The 20,094-nt window shown below is 51.7% G+C and overlaps 6 protein-coding genes across 6 annotated transcripts; 2 read left to right on the top strand and 4 right to left on the bottom strand.

The window, feature by feature from the left end:
• Positions 1-271: 271 nt before the first annotated feature.
• On the bottom strand, positions 272-991 carry J4E85_010418 (uncharacterized protein; the record flags this gene model as incomplete). The annotated part of the gene is made up of 2 exons (XM_051474627.1): positions 272-830; positions 900-991. The coding sequence occupies 2 exons, from the start codon at positions 989-991 to the stop codon at positions 272-274; spliced, it is 651 nt and encodes a 216-aa protein (XP_051321547.1).
• Positions 992-1,400: 409 nt separating this feature from the next.
• Positions 1,401-2,573, bottom strand: CEL6B (1,4-beta-D-glucan cellobiohydrolase cel6b; the record flags this gene model as incomplete). The annotated part of the gene is made up of 1 exon (XM_051474626.1): positions 1,401-2,573. The coding sequence occupies one exon, from the start codon at positions 2,571-2,573 to the stop codon at positions 1,401-1,403; it is 1,173 nt and encodes a 390-aa protein (XP_051321546.1).
• A 1,775-nt stretch (positions 2,574-4,348) lies between these two features.
• J4E85_010416 (uncharacterized protein) lies at positions 4,349-5,968 on the bottom strand (the record flags this gene model as incomplete). The annotated part of the gene is made up of 1 exon (XM_051474625.1): positions 4,349-5,968. The coding sequence occupies one exon, from the start codon at positions 5,966-5,968 to the stop codon at positions 4,349-4,351; it is 1,620 nt and encodes a 539-aa protein (XP_051321545.1).
• Positions 5,969-12,418: 6,450 nt separating this feature from the next.
• On the top strand, positions 12,419-13,622 carry J4E85_010415 (uncharacterized protein; the record flags this gene model as incomplete). Its single annotated transcript, XM_051474624.1, has 2 exons — positions 12,419-12,802; positions 12,858-13,622. The coding sequence occupies 2 exons, from the start codon at positions 12,419-12,421 to the stop codon at positions 13,620-13,622; spliced, it is 1,149 nt and encodes a 382-aa protein (XP_051321544.1).
• Positions 13,623-15,753: 2,131 nt separating this feature from the next.
• On the bottom strand, positions 15,754-17,244 carry J4E85_010414 (uncharacterized protein; the record flags this gene model as incomplete). Its single annotated transcript, XM_051474623.1, has 3 exons — positions 15,754-16,292; positions 16,342-17,007; positions 17,055-17,244. 3 exons carry the CDS (start codon positions 17,242-17,244, stop codon positions 15,754-15,756), a joined length of 1,395 nt encoding a protein of 464 aa, XP_051321543.1.
• Positions 17,245-18,273: 1,029 nt separating this feature from the next.
• On the top strand, positions 18,274-19,233 carry J4E85_010413 (uncharacterized protein; the record flags this gene model as incomplete). Its single annotated transcript, XM_051474622.1, has 2 exons — positions 18,274-18,702; positions 18,757-19,233. 2 exons carry the CDS (start codon positions 18,274-18,276, stop codon positions 19,231-19,233), a joined length of 906 nt encoding a protein of 301 aa, XP_051321542.1.
• Between the last annotated feature and the right edge of the window lie 861 nt (positions 19,234-20,094).

Raw genomic sequence — 20,094 nt, 5'->3', positions numbered from 1 at the left:
GGATTAGACCCTCGAGATCACGCGCCGGATCACGTGCATACGAGCGAAGATGTTCCTTGACGCATTCCTCATGCATTGCTATAAATGAAATTTTGTGTATCCACTAGCACTTTTGGTCCATCCTCAGAGATGCCCAAACATGAGCCCTCGACTCGATCAAAACGGCTTTTTCGGGTACATGAGTGAAATGAAATAGATCAAGAAAGGATGAAATAGCAGCGGCCCAACCCAAGAACTCCATATTATCCGCAGTAATAGTCCGCAGAACCTTTCAACGACGTCCTCGGAGGTATATAGCGCAAGCACCATTGCCAGTGACCTGTAGGTCCTCCTTTTCGAACCACTTTCTCAGCACATCAAATATATAGTCTTCCTTCCAACCAGGACTGTGTATATGTACCCTTTCCACGGCAGCAAAATATCTCCCAGGCATATACTTTGGAAACAAGTCTTCATACTCTTCGTCCTCTTCATAGGTGTATCCCTGGGTCGTCCTCAACGCTGTTGATATGACTACAGAGTCAACGGAGAGCGACGTAATGAGGCTGCAATACTTGGGGTTGAAGCTTTGACGGGAAAGCCATGCCTCGGTACTGGACACCTCGAACGTTGCGAGACCATACATGAGTGTAATCGCCTCGGAGTGCCATTGTTTGCAGGTGAGAAGGAATGTTTGGGTGAAGCGACAGGCAGTTCCAGTACCTTCGGGACGCTTCTCGTAATTCTCGCCGTATCTGATTGTGGTTGTTTCGCAGACGTATCTGTAGATTTGGTTGCGGATCTCGCCAGGTAGACGAAGAATGGGCGAGTTGAGGTGGTTCTTAGTGGCGCTATGCGACTTAGTCAGTGATGTGTGAAGCTCGTAGGCGGCCAATGTAGTGCCACACAAGGGAACTTACATCATGTCACCTTCTTCGGTGGTAGCCGCGCGCTTGAGCAGTTCGTCATGCTCTGCAAGAGCCTTTTCGCGGTCCCAGGCGGCGGTAGTCATCTTGCGGACTTTGATAATGAATGGAGTGTATACAGTGGAATGGAGGGACTTCTTGCAAGACTGTAGTATAAAGATCGCTGTGGTGAGGTGAAGTTTAAAGGTGATCGCGTTCTGTTAAGTATGCCACGGTCAACAATCGAGTATGGAGTCACGTGTTGGTTCAGAGCATCCTCGTCTCTCACCTGTGTCTCTCACCTGGCTATTAGTCCTACGCTTGAGGCTCTACCATGGCCTTCACAGGTAAGTGGGTAGGTTGTTAGTCACTATATTTTGAAAGTAAGACTTGATTCATCAGTAAGATCAGCGAGGATTTTAGAAGAAATTTGTCTTATAAAGTTCTTGAATATTCGATCTAATATGTACATTAAACAGAAACCGCGTACTTTACACTCGGTCAGCTCTACCACATCTAGGCCTTGGGGCCGTGAGGCTTCTTCATGTAGGTTGGCGCCAGAGGCGGGTCAGCGTTCTTGACCAGCATCTGCACGTACTCGTCAAACCAAGCACCAGCAGCCGGTGCGCCAGTAAGACCGCACTTTCCGTCACTCTCGCCACCAGGCTTGATCCAGACAAGAGAGTCGACGTTGGTGTTGTTCTGCTTCGAGCCAGGCAGAGGACCGAATCCGGCAGGTTCAACGTTGCACCACTCGCCCCACTCCTCACGAGCACCGGGAAGAGCGACGCGGCCCTGGTCGATGATGAAGTGGGATGGCAGACCCTCTGCCTCGAGGTAAGGAGCGAGCGAGGTGGCGTAGTGGCTCTCGTCCCACGATGGGGAGTACTCGGTGTAGTTCTCGCGAACCTTGGCTTGGAAGGAGTTGTAGTTAGATACGTTGGTGGAGAACCCCCGGATCTTAGCCATGGGGTTGAGCTTCTTTGCCATAGCAACAACCCTGCCGAAGACCTCAGCAGTCGGCTTCAGGTTGTCTGCCCAACCGAGCCAGCCGCCGTGTGCAGCGTCAATGTACAGATGTACGTTGGGGAACTGCAACTTGGAGATCGCGTACGCAATACCCTCTTCGTAGATCGGAGTGGCGTTGGCGCAGAAAGGAACGCCCTGGTTAGTGACGGCGTTACCCAGACTGTCGGGCTCGAGAACGATGGCGAAGTCGAGATCCCTTGCCTCAGAAACAAGCTTGGCGTACTTGTCGACGAACTCCTTCTTGTATATCTGGAGACCGTTGTTGGCGGAGCTGAGCTCACCGGCAGACTCGCCAGCAGAGCAATCACGGTCAGGCAGATTGTACAGAACTAGTCCGACGATCATCTTCTTTGGGCCCTTCTTTTGTTGACGAGCCTCCTTGATGGCTTGGGAAATGAGGCTGAGACCATCGCGTGTGGTGACCCAAGTGAAAGTCGAGATCTTCTGGGCGACTGTGCGAGTGCGCGCCGCATTGAGAGTGTCGTTCTGGGCCGTGAAGGCGGCAATAGTCTGGTCGAGCTTCTTGCCGTAGCTCTGAACAACATAGCGGTCTTTGCCAGTCCAAGGGTTGACGTTGGGGCCTGGGGGTGGCTTAGGAGCTGCGGACGCAGCACCGGCGAGGGCGGCAGTTGCCAAAACGAACTGTGTGAGTTGCACCATGATGAAACGAGAGGCTTGAGATTGACTCGAGGTGGTGATGAATCGTACGTTGGACTGCCTGGGGCTTTTATACAACGCCATGAGGATGAGCGCCGCAGAAAAGACCCATCCAATCATCTCTTTCTCTTTCAGCAGGCTTGGTACAGGCTTGCCCTTACGTTCACGTGGCTGTATTTAGACTTAGGTGACGGTACCGTCGGCCCGTTGTACATTCTAACAGCACTCAAGACGGTCCAAGTCCTTGGTGAAAAAGCATTGACATCTCGCATACAAAGCGCCACGGCGGCGTTGCTGTAGTGCTTCATCGATGGCGTACCGTGCGTATTCTGTAGCGAATGTAAGGAACGGTCGTTCGCCCCTAGATTGGCATGTAGTCCTGTTAACAGTAAATTAGCCAAGGTAAAGTCTACCGGGGCTGCTGCGGGTAGTCAATATATCTGAGCTGTTTACCCGGCTTCTACCCCAGCTTCGTTGAAACATCGACCCCGCAATCCGGCTCGTGATATTGCGATCCCGAAAAGCGCCCTGCAGATTGGACGGGGCGGTCAAGCTAATGCTGTGTATATTGCGCATAGAGTACTGTGGGGATCTTGTGTCATTTCGGACTGCAGCTCGCCATCTGCAGACACTGTACAGAAGATTCGTTGCGTCTTCTAGCGCGAGTGTGAGCGGCTGTACCCTGAGGCTGAGTTGGATGTACATTGTAGACGCTGCACGCACGATGCTGGACCTCCAACACAGGATAGATCTCGGAAGTGATATCGCGAGCTAAGGCACTCGAGTGGGACGATCGCGCAGATTGAAGGCCCTGTGGCATACACACGTTGAGAATTCAGTTGACCTTCGTTTCGGATGGATGCGCGCTTCCAACGGAGTGCGTTACGAAAGCCTTAACGATATGTTCCATTACTTGACTACAAATTGTCGTCGAGATATCCCGGGATTTAGCTGAAGGCGTATTTTGCGGATGGGGTGCGAAAAGGCACGAAAATGATGGTGCTGTGCGACGCGCGTGGCGTGCATGATATTCGGAGTCGAGTAGACCGTCTTTCAACGAACAACGCATCGGAGGTTTCGAGAAAGCAGTAGTCACGTATTCGCTCGCGTTGGCCGAGTTGAAATGGGGTGCAGTCGGGCGCGTGACAATTCCTATGAACGCGACGCGGGTGTGGGAACATGATTGCTTTGCCGTTAGCGTCTTGGCAGTAGTTGTAGTGGTTTCCGTTCCGCTTTCCAAACCTCGGAAGTCCTTTCAACACGCTGCAATGTCGAACGCTACAGCCCCGAGGGATGGCCTTCTTGCCGAAAGCAAAAGATGTGTTCTTGCGAGATAGAAATGCAAACATGGATGCAGAAGAAGAAGAAAGTTTCAGGTTGATGCGTTCGCCGTCGTGGCTTCAAAGCAAAGAGGTTGAGGTGGAGGGGACGAGGCAGAGACCGATGCGGTAGTGAATCACGTTTCGCATCTTTGCGGAGTTGACCAGCTGCTGGTCGTTGAGAGGCGAAAGTATTGGTGTCACGCTTAAACATTCACAAGAACCAGCATCTGGAAGATCAACGTCTAGGAGTAAAAATGTACATTGAATCGAATCTAGTCTACAAACTATTCATAAGGAGTGCCATGTCGTCGTATCGTATCATGTTGTTATTACAAAGGAAGGGCTCGTCTCAGCGACGAAGAAGAAGTAGGTGGTGTTCACATCCGACACACCTTTTAGACTCACTTGATGATGATTCAGGATCAAAACAAGGTCTCATCCACCAGCGCTAACAATCTAGCACTCGCGGACATACATGCCAAGGGGGCTTGGGTTGTAGTCCTGGAAGTAATCCATGGAGAAGTCACCGCTGCCACAGATCATGTAGGTGACGGTCTTGCCAGCCTCACAGTCACCAGTCTCGACAGGGTAGGTGTTGCCGGGAGTCATCTCCATGTGGGCAACGTCCTTCTCCTTGGCGGGCATGTTCTTGTAGGTGGTCATCGCATCGGCAGGGCCCTTGAGCTTGCTGACGGTGCACTCTCCGTGACCAGACATGGTGTAGTCGGAGGTCTCGAGGTCCTCCTTCTTGGGAAGCATGAACATGGCAGAGCACTTCTTGCCAGCCATGGAGGCGGGGATGTCGAAGTTGAAGATGGTGCAAGTATGGCTATCGACCATGCCGTTGTAGGAGGTGTCGTGGGCCTTGTCGGGCTGCTCAGAGTCGACAGGTACGATAAGGTGGGGGTACTCGTAGTTGCCGTTGAGGTCCTGGGGGCATGAGCCCTCACCGCCGTTGTTAACGCCGTCGTCTGGGTTCTCTGGTGTTTCAGCGGGCTTGCTTCCTGCTGGAGGAGCGGGCATGGTCGCGGAAGCAGCGGGATAGGTCTCAGCAGGAGGAGCAGGGTGTGTCTCGGCAGAAGGAGCGGGATGAGTCTCAGCGGGAGGGGCTGGCTTGGTCTCAGAGGGAGCGGGGTTGGTTCCAGCGGGAGGAGCAGCAGGCGCAGTGACAGTGACGGTCACGACGCTGGGAACGCACTCGGACTCTTGAGGGACACCAGGTGCGGGCTGGGAGGGCTTCTGGCCTTCAGACATGGCGGGGTAGCCTGGCTTGCCGGATTGCTGAGGCTTTCCAGGTTGGCCGGGGTACTCGGGCATGCCAGAAGGCATACCGGGCATACCGGAAGGCTTTCCAGGCATATCAGAAGGCTTCCCAGGCATGTCAGAAGGCTTTCCAGGCATACCAGAAGGCTTTCCAGCAGGAGGTGTACCGGCGGGTGGTGTGCCAGCAGGAGGTGTGCCAGCAGGTACAGTAGCAGTAGCGACAGGAGGTGTGCCAGCAGGGTATGTGCCAGCAGGAGGTGTACCAGCAGGTACAGTGGCGGTAGCGACAGGAGGTGTGCCGGCAGGTCCAGTCGCAGTGGCTGCGGGAGGTGTGCCAGCAGGCTGAGAGCCAGCGGGCTGTGTAGCACCAGCCCCGCAAGAACCAGCGGAGCCAAGAGAGATCTCGACGCACTTTTCTTGACCAGGAGCAGGTGTTGTGTAGACGTTGTACTCGCCGTTGTCATTGACGGGGCAAGCGTAGAACTTGCCGGAGCCGTTGTATGTAACGCCACCGTTGGGTCCGACCGCAAAGCCGTTGGTGGGAGTGGCACCAACATCGCACTGGAACTGGGTGGTGGGAGGAGTTAGGATACAGCCACGTCCGTTGGAATCAGTGAAGCCACCGTTGCCGTCCAGGCAGTAGCAGCCGGTAGGCAGACCACCATTACCGACACGGTTCTGGCCGTCGTCGAGTTGGCCAAGCACACCTGATGCGCCGCCTGACGCCTCAAGCTTGAAGCACTGTGTAGCCTGACGAACGACAAGGGCGTTGGCTCCGAGGCCGAACGCGATGGGAGCGAAAGCGTATCTCATATTGGAAAACTGAGCGACTGTGGGATGAGGTGGAATTCGTGGATGCCCTCCAACACGTTCGAACTGGGTGCCTCTTATACTGGCCTGTGGCTCAGGGACTATGACAGCCGGTACTGCTAAAGACTCCTAGCGACTTCCAGTGTTGCGGCATCGGCTTACGTTGTTGGGATTCTAGCAGGCCTCGCGTCTGGTTCTCATCGTCATCTCGAGAACGATGATATCAGTAGACGAATGCCTGTACAAGCATTTGTGGAGACAGCTATCCAAGCCTGTAATGCTTGAGGCTTTCCGCTGCCTGGTAGTAGCCGTGTGGCCCGCGTTAACGTTCAAAAATGTCGCGCTTTCAAGTAACACCAACCGCAATGATTGGCCAGAAGTCAAAAGACGTTCTGGGAACTGTGGTTCTCGACGTACGCCAGACCCGATTTTGTGGGGTAAGATCGACAGGAACACGTTGCTCTACCCCATGCCATGTACACAACTCGACCTCGAGAAGGATATCAACGAGAGGTATCGTTGGTGTTGTACGTTGAGACTGGTCGCAAATGTGGCTGCAACTTGGAAGTCAGCAAGATGAACTGCATCGCTATACGTGAGCTTTCCGATCTTGATATGGCAGACGATGAGCTCTTCGAAAGTAAGACGGAGCTTGATGCGTTGCGGAGTCCGTTCCGACGGCAAGGTCGGCGTCGTCTAGAGTTAAGACTATTGGCATGAGCCTTGGCGGTGAACAACAAAGAGTAAAGTTACTCAACATAATAACAAACCGTTGCCGAGTGTTCCGCTACGGTCGTTTGATATGCAAGATGAGCAAATAAGCGACGTGGTGCTTTTTACCCCAGACATCTGTAGACCTGGAATTCATGGGGTACGTCGGCAGCCAGACCAGCCTGGGAGATCACGTGAAAGCCGCGTACCATTTTCGTAGCCAGCCCGTATGGTCTACACTGGAGACGAAAGGTTGAATTGGCGAGCATTATGGAAGGCAGGCATGTCAACATGATAGTTTTCGATGCGATCCAGTTTAAAGCTGACGATATCTGTAAACCAGGCTGGGCACTTGCATAGTGCCCACTGCATAGCGGGAGCTGTCAAGGCTGACGGATGTTATCTCCATCTGGAAACGGTCAAACAAATTATTTGCAAGTCGAGTACACGCTGTCTAGCTGGGAAAGCACGGCGCAGTGTGGAGGGCTTTCGTCACTTTGACGTGATCACATCCGAAAGCTCCAGTGTCGGCGAAATTTCACCGTGCAGAGATTGGTGGAGACTTTGCTATGGAGATCCAAGCCCTTCTCTTGTATTTCTGGTGCTGAGTGGCATTTGTGAATACCGGTTGTCCCGGTGGCGCAAAAGAGTCGAAGCAACGCGGGTCCCTGGGCAGGTCTTCAGGCGACCAGAGGTAGGCTTTGCATCTTGCGCGCGTCGTCGTATGTGGGCTGTGTTCAGCTGCTTGCTGACGCACACACGCAGAAGTACCACGGCGGGATTATGTCGGAAAGTCGATCGTTATTTCTGGTGTTCTGGTCCACCTTAGCTGCCCTCGGTCGTGGTCGGTTGGTGGATCGGTCGCGCGACGTCCGCTCCTAGGGTTCGTCTGAAGGGGTCTGGATGCTGGAGCTCCGCAGGGAGTACGCCTGTGTCACCAGGAACGGCGTGAGGAGATTTCGAGCCCTACGGCATAGAGGCGATGGTTATTGGACGCTGCGGCGAACGCGTCGTACGCAAAGGGGGTTTCGAGGTTGGGATGCGATCCCGTCGCGACTTCCAAGGTTGGTTTTCGCGTTACGTCACTTGTGACTAATGCCCACTTAGCCTAGTGGAATCCGCTTTGGGCCGGGGACCCACTTACCATCTCGGCTTCCGAGGCCTTCCATCAGGGTACAGTACCACGACGATGCAGCCGTCCATCAAGTATCTTTGATAAAGCTGATGTTCACTCTTTTAAAACTCGCTGAAATCTCCTTCTCTCCCTATGGATTTGTCTGTCAGAACCAAGCTCCTCGCTGCTATAGGTACTAGCGCAGCTCTAACACAAAGTCTTTAAGAATATTTTAATACACCTTATTAATTTTGCTAGAGGCTAGTCTATCTCTACTTTACTACTTTTAGCTATACTACTTAACTTATACTATATAATCTATTTTTAATAATAACTTACTAACTCTTTATTTATATAGTAATAATAAGTTTTATATTATTTTTTTCTACTAAACTAAAAAACGCCTAAAATATTTTTTTTTCTTACTAGTTATAGTAAGCTATACTTTAAGCTTTACTTATAGTATTTTAATTATAAGAATTTTAGTATTTACTATAGCTTATATAGCTAGTATAATAACTTTAAGTATACTATTAGTATTTAGTAATTAATAAAAGCTTTTATTATATACTTTAAAAGCTTTTATATTATAAAAGTAATACTTAGTAAGCTAGCTATTTATTATTTTTCTTACTAAGTAATAATAATATAAAAAATTTAACTTTTTTAATATTTTATTTATTTACTTTAGCTTTTAAGCTTATATAAAGCTTTAGTATAATTTTTAACTATTTAAGTAATAAGTTAGTAAAAGTTAGAAGTATTTTAATTATATTAGCTTTTAGTATTATATAAAAAAAAGAAAAAAATATTAGTAGTATATAAGTAGCTTTATATACTATTATACTTAAAAACTTTAACTTATTATAACTAAGAAATATTTTTTTAAAAATTACTAGTATTTTTTAGTAACTAATAGTATTTCTTTAAACTATTAGCCTTACTAATAACTATAGTACTATAGTAATATACTAAATACTTTAGTAAATAATATTAAAGCTATTATAATTATACTATATACTAAAGCATAATTTTAAAGACTAAGAACTTAGAACTAGACTATAGTCTAAGTTAAAGGCGCACTCTATTCTTTCTAAACTAGCGTAGCTCTTAGCGCTTGCGAGATGCAACGGATGACTACCTAGGTAGTAACTTAACATGTCTTCTACACTTCGCGCTCGAGCTCCAAGTCTTCGCGGAATCTTAACAATGTCTCGCTGGACTTCTGTTCTAAGCATCTAAACACTTAGGCACTACTCTATGGTCGTCTCGCTGCTGCAAAGTTTGCACGTCGATTATACCCTGACGGTGCCGGCATCGCTGTGACTCAACGCAGCTTCCACGGCTTCCACGGCCCCGTCCCGTTTCGTAACACTCATCAAAGGCTATTATCGGGTACAGTGAACTCTGTTGACAGCTTTTCGAATAATTGCAACATTACGCCGAACGTCTCCACCCTAAAAACCTTTCGTGGCAGATGCGCCATCAGTTCCGCAGGATTGCAATGGGTCTTGATCAAGGTATAGATTTTGCACCATCTGCCGCACTTCTAGTGGTCATAATTGAAACTCAGAGGCAGAGGAATGAAAGAGTCCTGCAGTGCGATGAGAAGACCTAGATCATTGCTCAGATGTGTCTCCGCGTAAATAGAAGACCCTTTCACATGCGAGTAAATCTCGCTGCTTTTGTGCCACCACACTCGCATTCGACCGCGCAGCATATTGCCCTCCAACCGCATCCGGGCATCATGGCTTTCTGATAGCCGGCCAGCAACATTCTGATCAGGCAGAAGGCTTGTTGTGAAGATGCGACAGGACTACATTAACCACTCAGAAATTAAGCAAACGTCTTCGACGAACTAGATTAGTATGAACACGGTCTGAGTATTAGAACAGCATCTGTGCCACTTCACCAGGACAGACGATGTTCCAACAGTCGACGTTTGAACAGTGTACTCAGGGTGGCTCATGAACGTGTGTGCATATGGTCTTATTCTGCCAATATCATTGGAAGCAGGGTTGCAGGTATTAAACCTGCGCATATAGCCAGCGAGGAGACATAACGATACTATGAAAGGAGTGTTGATGGCGGCAGGAGTCATGATGGTAGGGATTGTGGTCTTTTGTCGCTGCTTCAATCGTTTCGATGACTAGACATAACATCATATTGAACACAGGTTACAGGCCTGATATGAACAATGTTGGATGACCGAACACTCGGTATGACGGCTGATATGATTCAAATGCTGATACCGAAGATGATAATTGAACAAATCTAAATTGTTGGCGGTCTTTGAAGATGGAGAGGCCGGCTTGTTAGATCTTTGCGCACATCACGCTGTGTTCACTCTAAGGTGATGATAGCATACACGACGATTATTGATGTGGGCATTGCATGTGACATAACGCGCAATGCTGTGCGTGTACAATTCATTTGATCGACTTCTCTACATCACACTCTCGTGCTTCATAGAGTAATAATGCCTGACTTCCACACTTCACAGCGAGTGAAAGTATAGCAAGTGTGCATTGTTAGTATGCCAGGGACACTACTATAGCCACCTTCCCAATCACCGCCCCTAGCTCCTCGATACATCAAAACATGTCGACTAAGAGCATGCAGTGTACCTATCCCAGTCCATCAAGCGGAAAGCCTACCTTAACTCCCAGTCCAGATGTCGCATGTCAAAAGTATCGCCAAGGGGATCGTCTACATTCTATGGATGATGCTGAGGGCTCTGACACTTCAATAGAACCCGAAGAGGAGGAACTCAGCGATTGGGACAGCCTTGAAGTCGACGATGTTGAATACACAGACGAGGATCTAAAAGACTTTGGACGACCAGGACGACGGCGCCATGTCAGAGATCAAGATTCGACGCTCTTCGGCAACGTGCAGAAGATGAGGCATATATGCAGCCAGAGGCGGAGATGCGTTGATGAAGATGGTCGGAGTGCAGGTGACCGAGAGAAAGTTAGTCAAGGAGATCGCCAACAACCAGAAAACGCAGTGGAAGCGATGAAGCTTCGACTACAACGAGCGGGAAATGTGGCAATGTGTCGCAATAGATCGCGAAGCACGTGTGGCACGTGTGGGCGCAGACGACTCTGAACAAAGAGAAGTAGACCCTGAAGTCGGTAGTGAGGAGAAACTTTCGAGGAAGCCGAGGAACACCACGAACATGCTTGGCTGAGGAACAGGCGTCAACCATGCAAAGCTGTAAAGTTAGCCGCCGCGAACTGACTGCAAATCCCATTCCAATGATAAACTCAGAACACATCAACACATTACGATCACTGCATCCCTTCCCGATGTGACGATACCTGCACACGCAAACCTTGAATCCCCATCCCAAAGTTCACCTGCCCCCCTCCCATCTCCGCCTTGCCCTCCCATCTCCCCTCGATCAACGTTAGCCACCCCCCATTCCTTGCAGATCCTTCCCTCGTCATCGCGCGCTGGTGCGCCAGAAGCGTTCCACGATTACAAGTTCGCAGGGACGGGGCTAATCCGTTTCCGTGTCTCAACACCCCCCCGGGGCCGCTTACAGTTAGTGGAGACCGCTCCGTTCGGGGGGGATATTTCTGGGTGCTGGGTGGTTAGCGACTGGACTGGAACTGGATTGGAAAATCTGCGCACGGTGCGAAGCGATCATGATGGAAGACGTTTCCGTTTGTGGGCTTCCATCGTTCGGATACGCGAGGGCGTTGGTAGCTACCCGCACTGCGATCGTTGTTCATGGGGTAGCAATCACGACACTGGGCCGCAAGGCGACCGGCACTCATCTCGAAACACGTAGATCCTCTGCATGTTGAGAATAGAAATTGTGACACACGCGCATGGCGGCCTCAGCCCCCATAACCCACAGACAACGATAGGGATGAAGATCTGGAGAAATAAAGTTACGCATGACATCACACCTGCTAGCTCAAGTCCCTTGCTGCCCGCATCCAGTCTAGCGCTCGCTTCTAGCCGGCGATCTGAACTGCCCCCTCCCCGACGCCAGATCTACAGCTATCACGAACACCCAGCCATTCACACTGCAGGGGCCGCCGCGACATGCACCGACACCCCCCTCCGCCAAAACCCATGGATCGGGGATAAGGGTTTCAACGCAGGGATTACTGATTACCGACCTGCGTGGCTTGAACGTGCTGAACACTGTGATCGTGGCCCTCGCGCAGTATCGCAAAGATGTGAGACGGTGCGTGCTGCGTTATTGGAACGCCTGTAACGCCATCAACGCCATAACGCCATTACGGGTGAACCGTCAGTCTCACTTGTTAACCCAAGTACGGCCCCCGGGCTACGTCAGTACGCCCCCGCCCGAGCGCCGCACGACTATTATGGCGTCGGGGCTTGGAGAAAGGACGTCAATGTCTGTTAAGGAAAGGCTGGGTGGTTTCTTTAGTTTGGTTTTTGGGTTTAACTCTCAGCGCTGGGGGGCTACACAACCTTGGAAATCCTCTTTTGCTATCCAGTTCTTGTCGTCTCTGTCTTGTCAGCCTTTTGGGGTATCTTGTTTTTGGATTTGCGTAGCGTATAGCTCGCTGGTCTGGTATACCAGTACTACTTACTTACTTACTATCTCGAGTCTGTCACCTTGTTCAACGGTCTAGGCTGTCGAGATGGCGCTCAAGAATATCTTGCCGTTGCACAAGAAGGAGTCGGTATCGCGGCTTCAGGGCACTCCTCACAGTCATGCCCATCATATCCACCGTCCGCAAAAGGCGAAGAGCTTTATGCCTAACAAATGGCGCAATGAGCTTGTTGCCGCTGCGGCAGAGTTCGCCGGCACGTTCATGTTTCTGTTCTTTGCGTTTGGAGGAACGAGTGTAGCCAACACTGCGGCGACATACAGCAACCGAGTTACTTCTGGACAAGACAACAACAGTATTACACAGGCACCGGATACGAGTGTGCTGCTGTACATCAGTCTGATCTTCGGCTTCAGTTTGATGGTGAATGTCTGGGTATTCTTCAGAGTGAGCGGAGGACTCTTCAACCCTGCTGTAAGCCAGCCTTCCCAAACGAACGCATACCAACAATGACTAACAACACCCACAGGTAACACTAGGTCTCTGGCTCATCGGCGCCGTCCCAACCATCCGAGCCTGCCTCTGCTTCGTCTCCCAAATGCTCGCCGGCATGGCCGCCGCCGGCGTAATCCAAGCCATCATCCCAGGCCCCCTCAACGTCTCCACCACCCTCGGCGCAGGCGTCTCCGCCGCCCGCGGCGTCTTCCTCGAAATGTTCCTCACCTCCCTTCTCGTCTTCACCATCTTCATGCTCGCAGCCGAGAAGCACAAAGCCACCTTCCTCGCCCCGATCGGCATCGGCCTCGCCCTTTTCGTCGCAGAAATGGTCGGCGTCTTCTTCACGGGTGGCAGCTTGAACCCTGCGAGGAGCTTCGGGCCCTGCGTCGCTACCCACAACTTCCCGGGGTACCATTACATTTACTGGTTTGGGCCGCTGATGGGTACGCTGCTGGCGTTTGGCATGTACCGTATTGTTAAGTTGGTTGAGTACGAGACTGTCAACCCTGGTCAGGACTTTGACGACCATGAGGCTGCGTTGTTTAACCCGCCTGAGGACCCGGAGCATGCTGGGCAGGTGGAGCGGCCGAACGTTGCGGCTCATGCTATGGCGGATGCGATTCGCAGGACTAACTCTAACTTTGGGGGCGAAGCCCAGTTTGGCATTGATTCGATGCTGGAGAGTAAGGATGACGAGAAGTCCACGCCGCCGCGGTCTCCACAGAAGGAACAAGAGCTGTTAGAAAGGACCGGCCATGCACCAGCTGCCAACGGCGAACGCCACGAATGCTGTTAGCCCTCAACCCTCATATGACAGACAGCCTGTGCGTCTGTGTAGTAATATGTTTCCATTTCCATTCTAGCGTTTACAGCGGGTGCGGGTGCTCATTTACAATCGATAGCGAATCTCATTTCTCACACTTATGCTGCGCATAAGCATAACCTCATCTCTCCTCCTTGCATGATGCCGCGACGTGCTTCTCCTAATCTGGCTTCGGTCTTGTATACGAGGAACCAGGCTAGACAGTGTGCGATTAGGATTGCGAAGAGTAGGATGAAGAGCAGGATGGCTAGGATGGCGATGCATGTCCAGAGGGCGGACATGGTGCTGGGTCTGCGTTTACTTTTCGGCTTTTGGGGTGGGGGGTCTGAAGGGGTGTCGTAGGTAACGTCCTGCGGGGTTCGAGAAGACGTGTGTGTCGGTCGGGGAGTGGTCTCGCGATTCGCTTCGGGTATCTCGTTGTTCAGCGCTTGATCGTACGTATACCCGCCATCCCCATCCGGAGGAAACAATCGAATCGCCACGCCCTTCGCTTCCATCTCCCTCCCCGTCTTCTTCGGCGGCGTACTCGGGACATCAAACCCCTCACTCCCCATTCCCACTCTCATTCCCATCCCGAATCCCCTCCGTCCCATCCCCATCCCCTTCACAGGCGGATCCCAAGGTTTCCTCCCACTCTCCCTCCCATCCGCCCTCTCCTTGCCCTTCCCACTCCCCTCCACTTTCAATAACCTCGTCGCCGGCTGTCGGTGGATCTCCTCTGACCCCGTTCCCGTCTCCCCTCCCTCGTCCTCCTCTGCCTCCTCTGATCTGGCTCCACTATCCGCACCGTCCGTCGCTTGCCCTCCCCCTTGTTGTTCTTGACTTCGCGGCGTTGGGGCTGGCCTTCGCGGTCGTAGGCGCCGTCGTAGGGATGGTGGCCGTTGGTGTAGCGGGGATCGGTTTTCTGTGGGGTCTGAGCGCGGAAGGAGGAAGTGGGGGAGATGGAGATGGAGATGGGGGAATAGGCGGAGGAGTTGTACCGAGAGGATTGGGAGACAGATTGCTAGGAGGCAGGCTAGGAAGAGGATGCTCATTGCTACCAAAACTGGGAGCGGGTGGATAGTAGGTGGGTGTGAGTTTGGTGTGTGTGTGTAGGCGCGTGTAGGTGTGTTGTTCGTTGTAGGTGGTTATGGCGAGGACGTGTAATGTAGGTTGTCCAGAGGATGTGTGTAGGGATAACTCGGATGGCGTCGTAGTGTGAGGGTTTTGTCGCTCGATATAGATTAAGGCGAGGTGAGAAAGTCCGCACGTGAGGTTTGTGCCGTTCTTGCCTTTCAAAGACGGCGCCATGTGTTGTAGTAGCTTGCGACTGCCATACTGCGGCGCTGATGCTCCTGCCACTCCTTCTTCACAAACCTGACTTACCTCACTAATTTCTCAGACCTTCAATCCACAACACACTCTCTCACCTATCACCCAATGCTCTCGCATCTTCGAGTAACAGGCGGCACACATACACCAGCAGATCCTCTTGTCTCAGCACTATCCTAAACCACTCTTTAGCTACTGCAGCAATGTCGTGAGATGCGTGACCATATTCATCGTCTTCGTGCTTAGCTGCTTAGCTATCGCTTCATGCGCGTGTTCATGATCAAGAGGCTCGTTTCCGCCCTGTAAACCACGTTAGGCAACCACTGATCGTGACCCCTTCTCGTCTTCCACGTGGCACGCACTACATTCTCCCCAGGTCGGAATGAGCATGTCCACCGCGACTCAGCAAAGCGAGGATCAGAGACGTCTGGAATGCAGGTATGTAGGTGTCCTGGACTGTGTCTGCGCATGCGGCCGGGTAAATGCTATGGATAGTCTGAAGTGTTTCATGTGCGTTGCGATGGGTAGGTGGGAGAGCTGAGGGAATATCATTGTGCCGGTCGTGCGAGGGAAGTGTTTGATTAAACCGAGGTAGAGTGTAGGGTACAGTATCTTAGCTGGAGTGCATTGGGTGCGATCAGAGGTCGTTGTATTGTTCTTGGCGGAGTGCAGCATCTGGATCATGCGACTGTGAAAGGAATGTTATACTGGCAAGGGTATACGAAGTAGTAAAATGTTAGTCTACCACACCGACTTCCATGACTCTGAGCACGGCGCTCTTGAAGGATGAGTCCTAGTCTTCCATCTTGTCATCGTCCGCTTCATCGTATTCGACCTCCGCTGTATCGCCCTCTTCGTAGCCACCACCTTCACCGTCTTCATCTTCACTGTCCGACCCCGAGCCTTCGCTCTCGCCCTCACTCCCTGGATCAAAGTCATCATCTTCTTCCTCGTCATCCTCCTGGTCCTGCAACTCCCTCTCCGCCTTCTGCAATTCGCTCTCCTCTTCCTCACCACCGGCCTCTTCTACCGCAGCGCCGTTTTCCTTCTTGCCGCCCACCTTATTCACATTGAGCTTCTTTGCGCGTCGGTCCGCAGCCAGACTGGCATCTTGCAAGCCGTGTTTCTGGACGTATTCGTTTATGCCGGCGAAGTCTGCTTGGTCAAGCATGCTGAATTCGATGTCGCCCGAATTGGGTGTGGTGAAGACGACGTTGAAGGTGTTGCGCAGCACGTTGGTGTAGGATATGCTTTCGATAGAGGCGAAGTCGAAGAAGGCAAGGGGCTTCTTGAAGCCGTAGAGGATGCCTACGGAGGTAAAGAATAGGTAGCCTAGACTATGTTAGCAGGGGCTTTGCTGTGGATTACGAGTATAACGTACCCTCTTTGCTTCCCCTGTGCGCCTTGACGTGGTATGCCTTCTCGCCTTTCCTGTGGCTTTCTGATACTGCGCTTGCGAACTCATCGGCATCGGGGAATATGACCTCCTTTCCGGTGCCTGCTTGTATTAAGCAATGGTGTATCGCCTCAGCCATGGGTGTTGGCCCTGGGTCTTCGCCTTCAACGATGTTCTTCCCTGTCGCCTCCTCGAAGGTCCACACGATGGGCTCTGGAGGCGAGCCCTTCAATTCGTCAGGCACGGGTGCCACCCCATCGCCGTGTACTGGTATAATGACGAAATGATGTTGTTTCTTCGCCTTCTCGGGTATGGGCAGGCAGAAGACCTGGTCGACGTCCTTCCACGCGATGGCAAATTCGACATTGCCGTTTGCGCCAATGGCTCTTATGCCGCCATCCTTCTTATCGAGTAGCTCGAGGGTGAACTTCTTCCGCTGCGGTATCGAGAAGCTGACCGCTGGGTATGTCTTGAATGCTTTCGTTAAATCGCTCGTGAGGCTGCCTCCTGTTTTTGATGCGCCGTTCTGCGGGGCAACGCTCTCTTCGATCTTGCGCTTCTTTGTCGCTGGCTCAGCGGCGGGCTGCGAGGTCTGATTGAGGATGTATGTCGAAATGTCGCGGAAAAGAGTACTTTGTGTTGGGTTTTGATCTTGGGGCATGTTAGCATAAGTCAACTTTCAGGATGGCGTCGCATACCTATCGCAGCGTGTACGCGTTTTCGCAGCTCATGATTGCTAGCGAAAGCGACATCAATTTCCTGTGGATGGGGTACGGGCGTCGGTGCTGCTACCGGCGCAGGGGCAGGCGCAGATGGTGCAGGTGGTGCAGGTGCTTGCACTGGTACAATGGGTGCCGATGGCTTGTTGTTGAGCGCTGTGAAGGCCATGGTGGGTTCTAGAGGGGAATTGTTGTTGTTGGTCGGAATGTCTCGTGGACGCGTCGACGGCTGATCGCGACTCCTCGACATTTAGCGCCCAGGGTCTGACATCACCGCGGCTCGCCATCCTTCACCACTGCCACCTCACTCGTCTCTTCACCTCCCACATCTACGGCTGATCCCCCACTCTGCTTTCACATGCTGTATGCGCAGCGCAAAATGCACAGTGCACCACATACCGATCTTTAGCAACACCAAGAGTCTGCTCGCCACAGCGTCGCCCTCGACTGAAACTCTCCATAGACCCTCTCACTATAGTCTACAGTTGGTACCGTCTCATCTGCCTGACGATTACTGAACTCGTGGACAATAATAGATACAGGACGCGTCTTCTCGATGCAAATCGTTATGCGGAGGATCGACACAGCGTGCTGGGTATTCCATGCGTGTTCCATGCGACCCATGGACAGATCAACATCTATCGACTTTGATATATTGTCAACACCCGCTTCAATCGCCATGAAAACTGCGCGAACACCCAAGCGATATCTCTAACACATAATAGCCGGTGTTATTGCGACGTGCGAGAACCATCATCGGTGCAGTGGGTGGAGCGTGCCCGTTGCGCATCTCACACACTTCCCGTCGCGACACATCATGACGACCAATACACGATGAACCGACCGTTTGACACCTGTCAGTTGCATTACGATTCATCTACAACAGGCCGGAAATGTACTGGACCGTTCAAGCGAATCCTTGACAGCTGCCACGAAGCAGCCCTATGCCGGTAGGATAGCATTGACAGGCCGATATTCTCTCAGCCGACATCATAATCATAGGTAAGAGTAGATGCGGTACGGGCGACTATCCAAGCATGCGTCTCTTGGGACCAATGTCTCGGCGGTGAGCAGATGTTATGTTAATCTTCTGTCTCCTTGACATCAGTCCATCGACGCCTAATACTCTCGCTCGTAGCATACTTACCTTTCTCCACTTCGTCCTTCTGTGAAGGGTCGAAACGGGATTACCGCCAAGATGACGAAAGTCAAATTCACCCTCCCACCAGCAGCCGACAAGGTCACCTCGCTATTTCACACCAAGCAGGTCAAGGAGGACGACCAACCAGTCTTCAACCAGCCGCTCAATACCAGCTCATGTCCGCACCACCGTATAGCGAGGCTGCTGTACAGCATCTCCCTCTCTGTACTACTCATCATCGCGATCCCGGTCATTGCCCTCAAGGCATTAACTTACAGCTTCATCGAGGACAATCGTATGACGGGCTTCGAATTCCAGACGACAAGAAAAAATGGCGACCCCGGTGAAGCCATCATCATGGCCGCTCTACCTCGGATGTTATACGCAGTACCAGCAAAATTAGCTATTATCGCCGGTACCGTAAGCATATGTCTCGCAGCCGCACATCTTGGATTCGTCGCAACAGATTGGAAAAAGGGCAACAGGGTACGTCTACTCCTACAGAAGACAAAGGATCACATCCAACTAATGCCTCTCCAGACGCAATCCTACGCCTTCCGTCGCAACATAATGTTCCTCCACATCACCAATGCCATCCTCGTCCTCTTCGCCCTCGTCTCCATCTACGTAACCCACAAAAACACCTCCCACTTCCGCGAGGGCTTCGTCAACTTCCGCGCCTCGCGCATGAACGACACAACATCTGCCTCCACCACCACCCAACAATCCCCGGCCTTCTTCCGCTACAACTTCGGTACCTTTGATCTCGAAACTTGGGCTTGCGAGCTAGCGGGTGTTGAAGGTGCGGGTATGGTCAGGGAGGACTATGGCATGCAATGTGGGATTGAGATCGCTGGAAGGGCGGTAATGGTGCCTTTTGTGGTTGTTGCTTGGGGAGTTGCGGCGATTGGGCTTTGGGGGTTTGTGGGCGGTGGACGGAGGGGGCCCGATGGTGAGAGGATGAAGACGGATGAGGTGGGGTTGGAGATGGGGAAGATGAATGCTACGGACGACTGAATGTCGTTCTATTCGCTCTTACGACTTTGAGGGTATGGCGGCGTCTGGTTGTTCTCGGCATTTCTGGCGTTTGGTCGCGGTTTCCAACATTTTTCTCGGTAATGTTTTCTTCTTCACTTCCTTACTTCGCGCATACACGACAGCGATGATACCCTCTACCTTTCTCCGTCCGACTATTCCTCGCACTCAGCCCTTTTGCTGGTCAAAGGTCTCTTCTTCTTCTTTTCCCGGTTGTTTGGATCAAACGTCGCCAAGTGCTGGGGCGTTTCATATTTTATTTTATTGCATGGCATGGCATGGCATAATGTTCAGTTTGATATACACCAACACTTCAGCTCATTGCTACATCGCGCGAAATCTTTTCAACCAAAGTGGTTGGTCGTGGCTCACCTGGCTTCCCTGGAGAGCTATGGGAGAACCTTTTGTCGCATTCATACCTCACACGATGCGCTCGATCTGTGAACCGACTGAATGAAGACTAGGTGGGCACTTCTTCTCTTAAGTTAGCGCTATTTCTCCTTCGAGAAGACTTGAGGAGATGGGTGTGGTGTGGATCTCGGAAGGCGCGAGTGGCTCTTCGGCGACGGGTCATTGCTACCTCGCTCGGAACGCTTCCTTCTACTACGGCTCTTACCGAAAACCGTCTTTTTGTTGGACTCACCTTTTGCACGACCGTCGCAACCTGCCAGCGAAATAAGCCAACAAGCTCGGCGGCCACTTCAAGTGCTTCAATTGGCGATACTTCGCATTCCCGAAGAACTGATTCGTGGGGTGTGATATGGATCTCGGGGCTCGTGAGTACCGCGTCTGCTCCGTGTAACCGTCATACTGGCGAATTCCAGCAAAAGGTTACGACTAATG

This window comes from Alternaria conjuncta (genome assembly GCF_024043145.1).
Source record: "Alternaria conjuncta strain BMP 0040 chromosome Unknown scaffold_23, whole genome shotgun sequence".
NCBI classification, from domain to species: Eukaryota; Fungi; Ascomycota; class Dothideomycetes; order Pleosporales; family Pleosporaceae; genus Alternaria; species Alternaria conjuncta.
The sequence above is the reverse complement of the archived record's forward strand: the minus strand, read 5'-3'. Positions and strand labels throughout refer to the sequence as shown.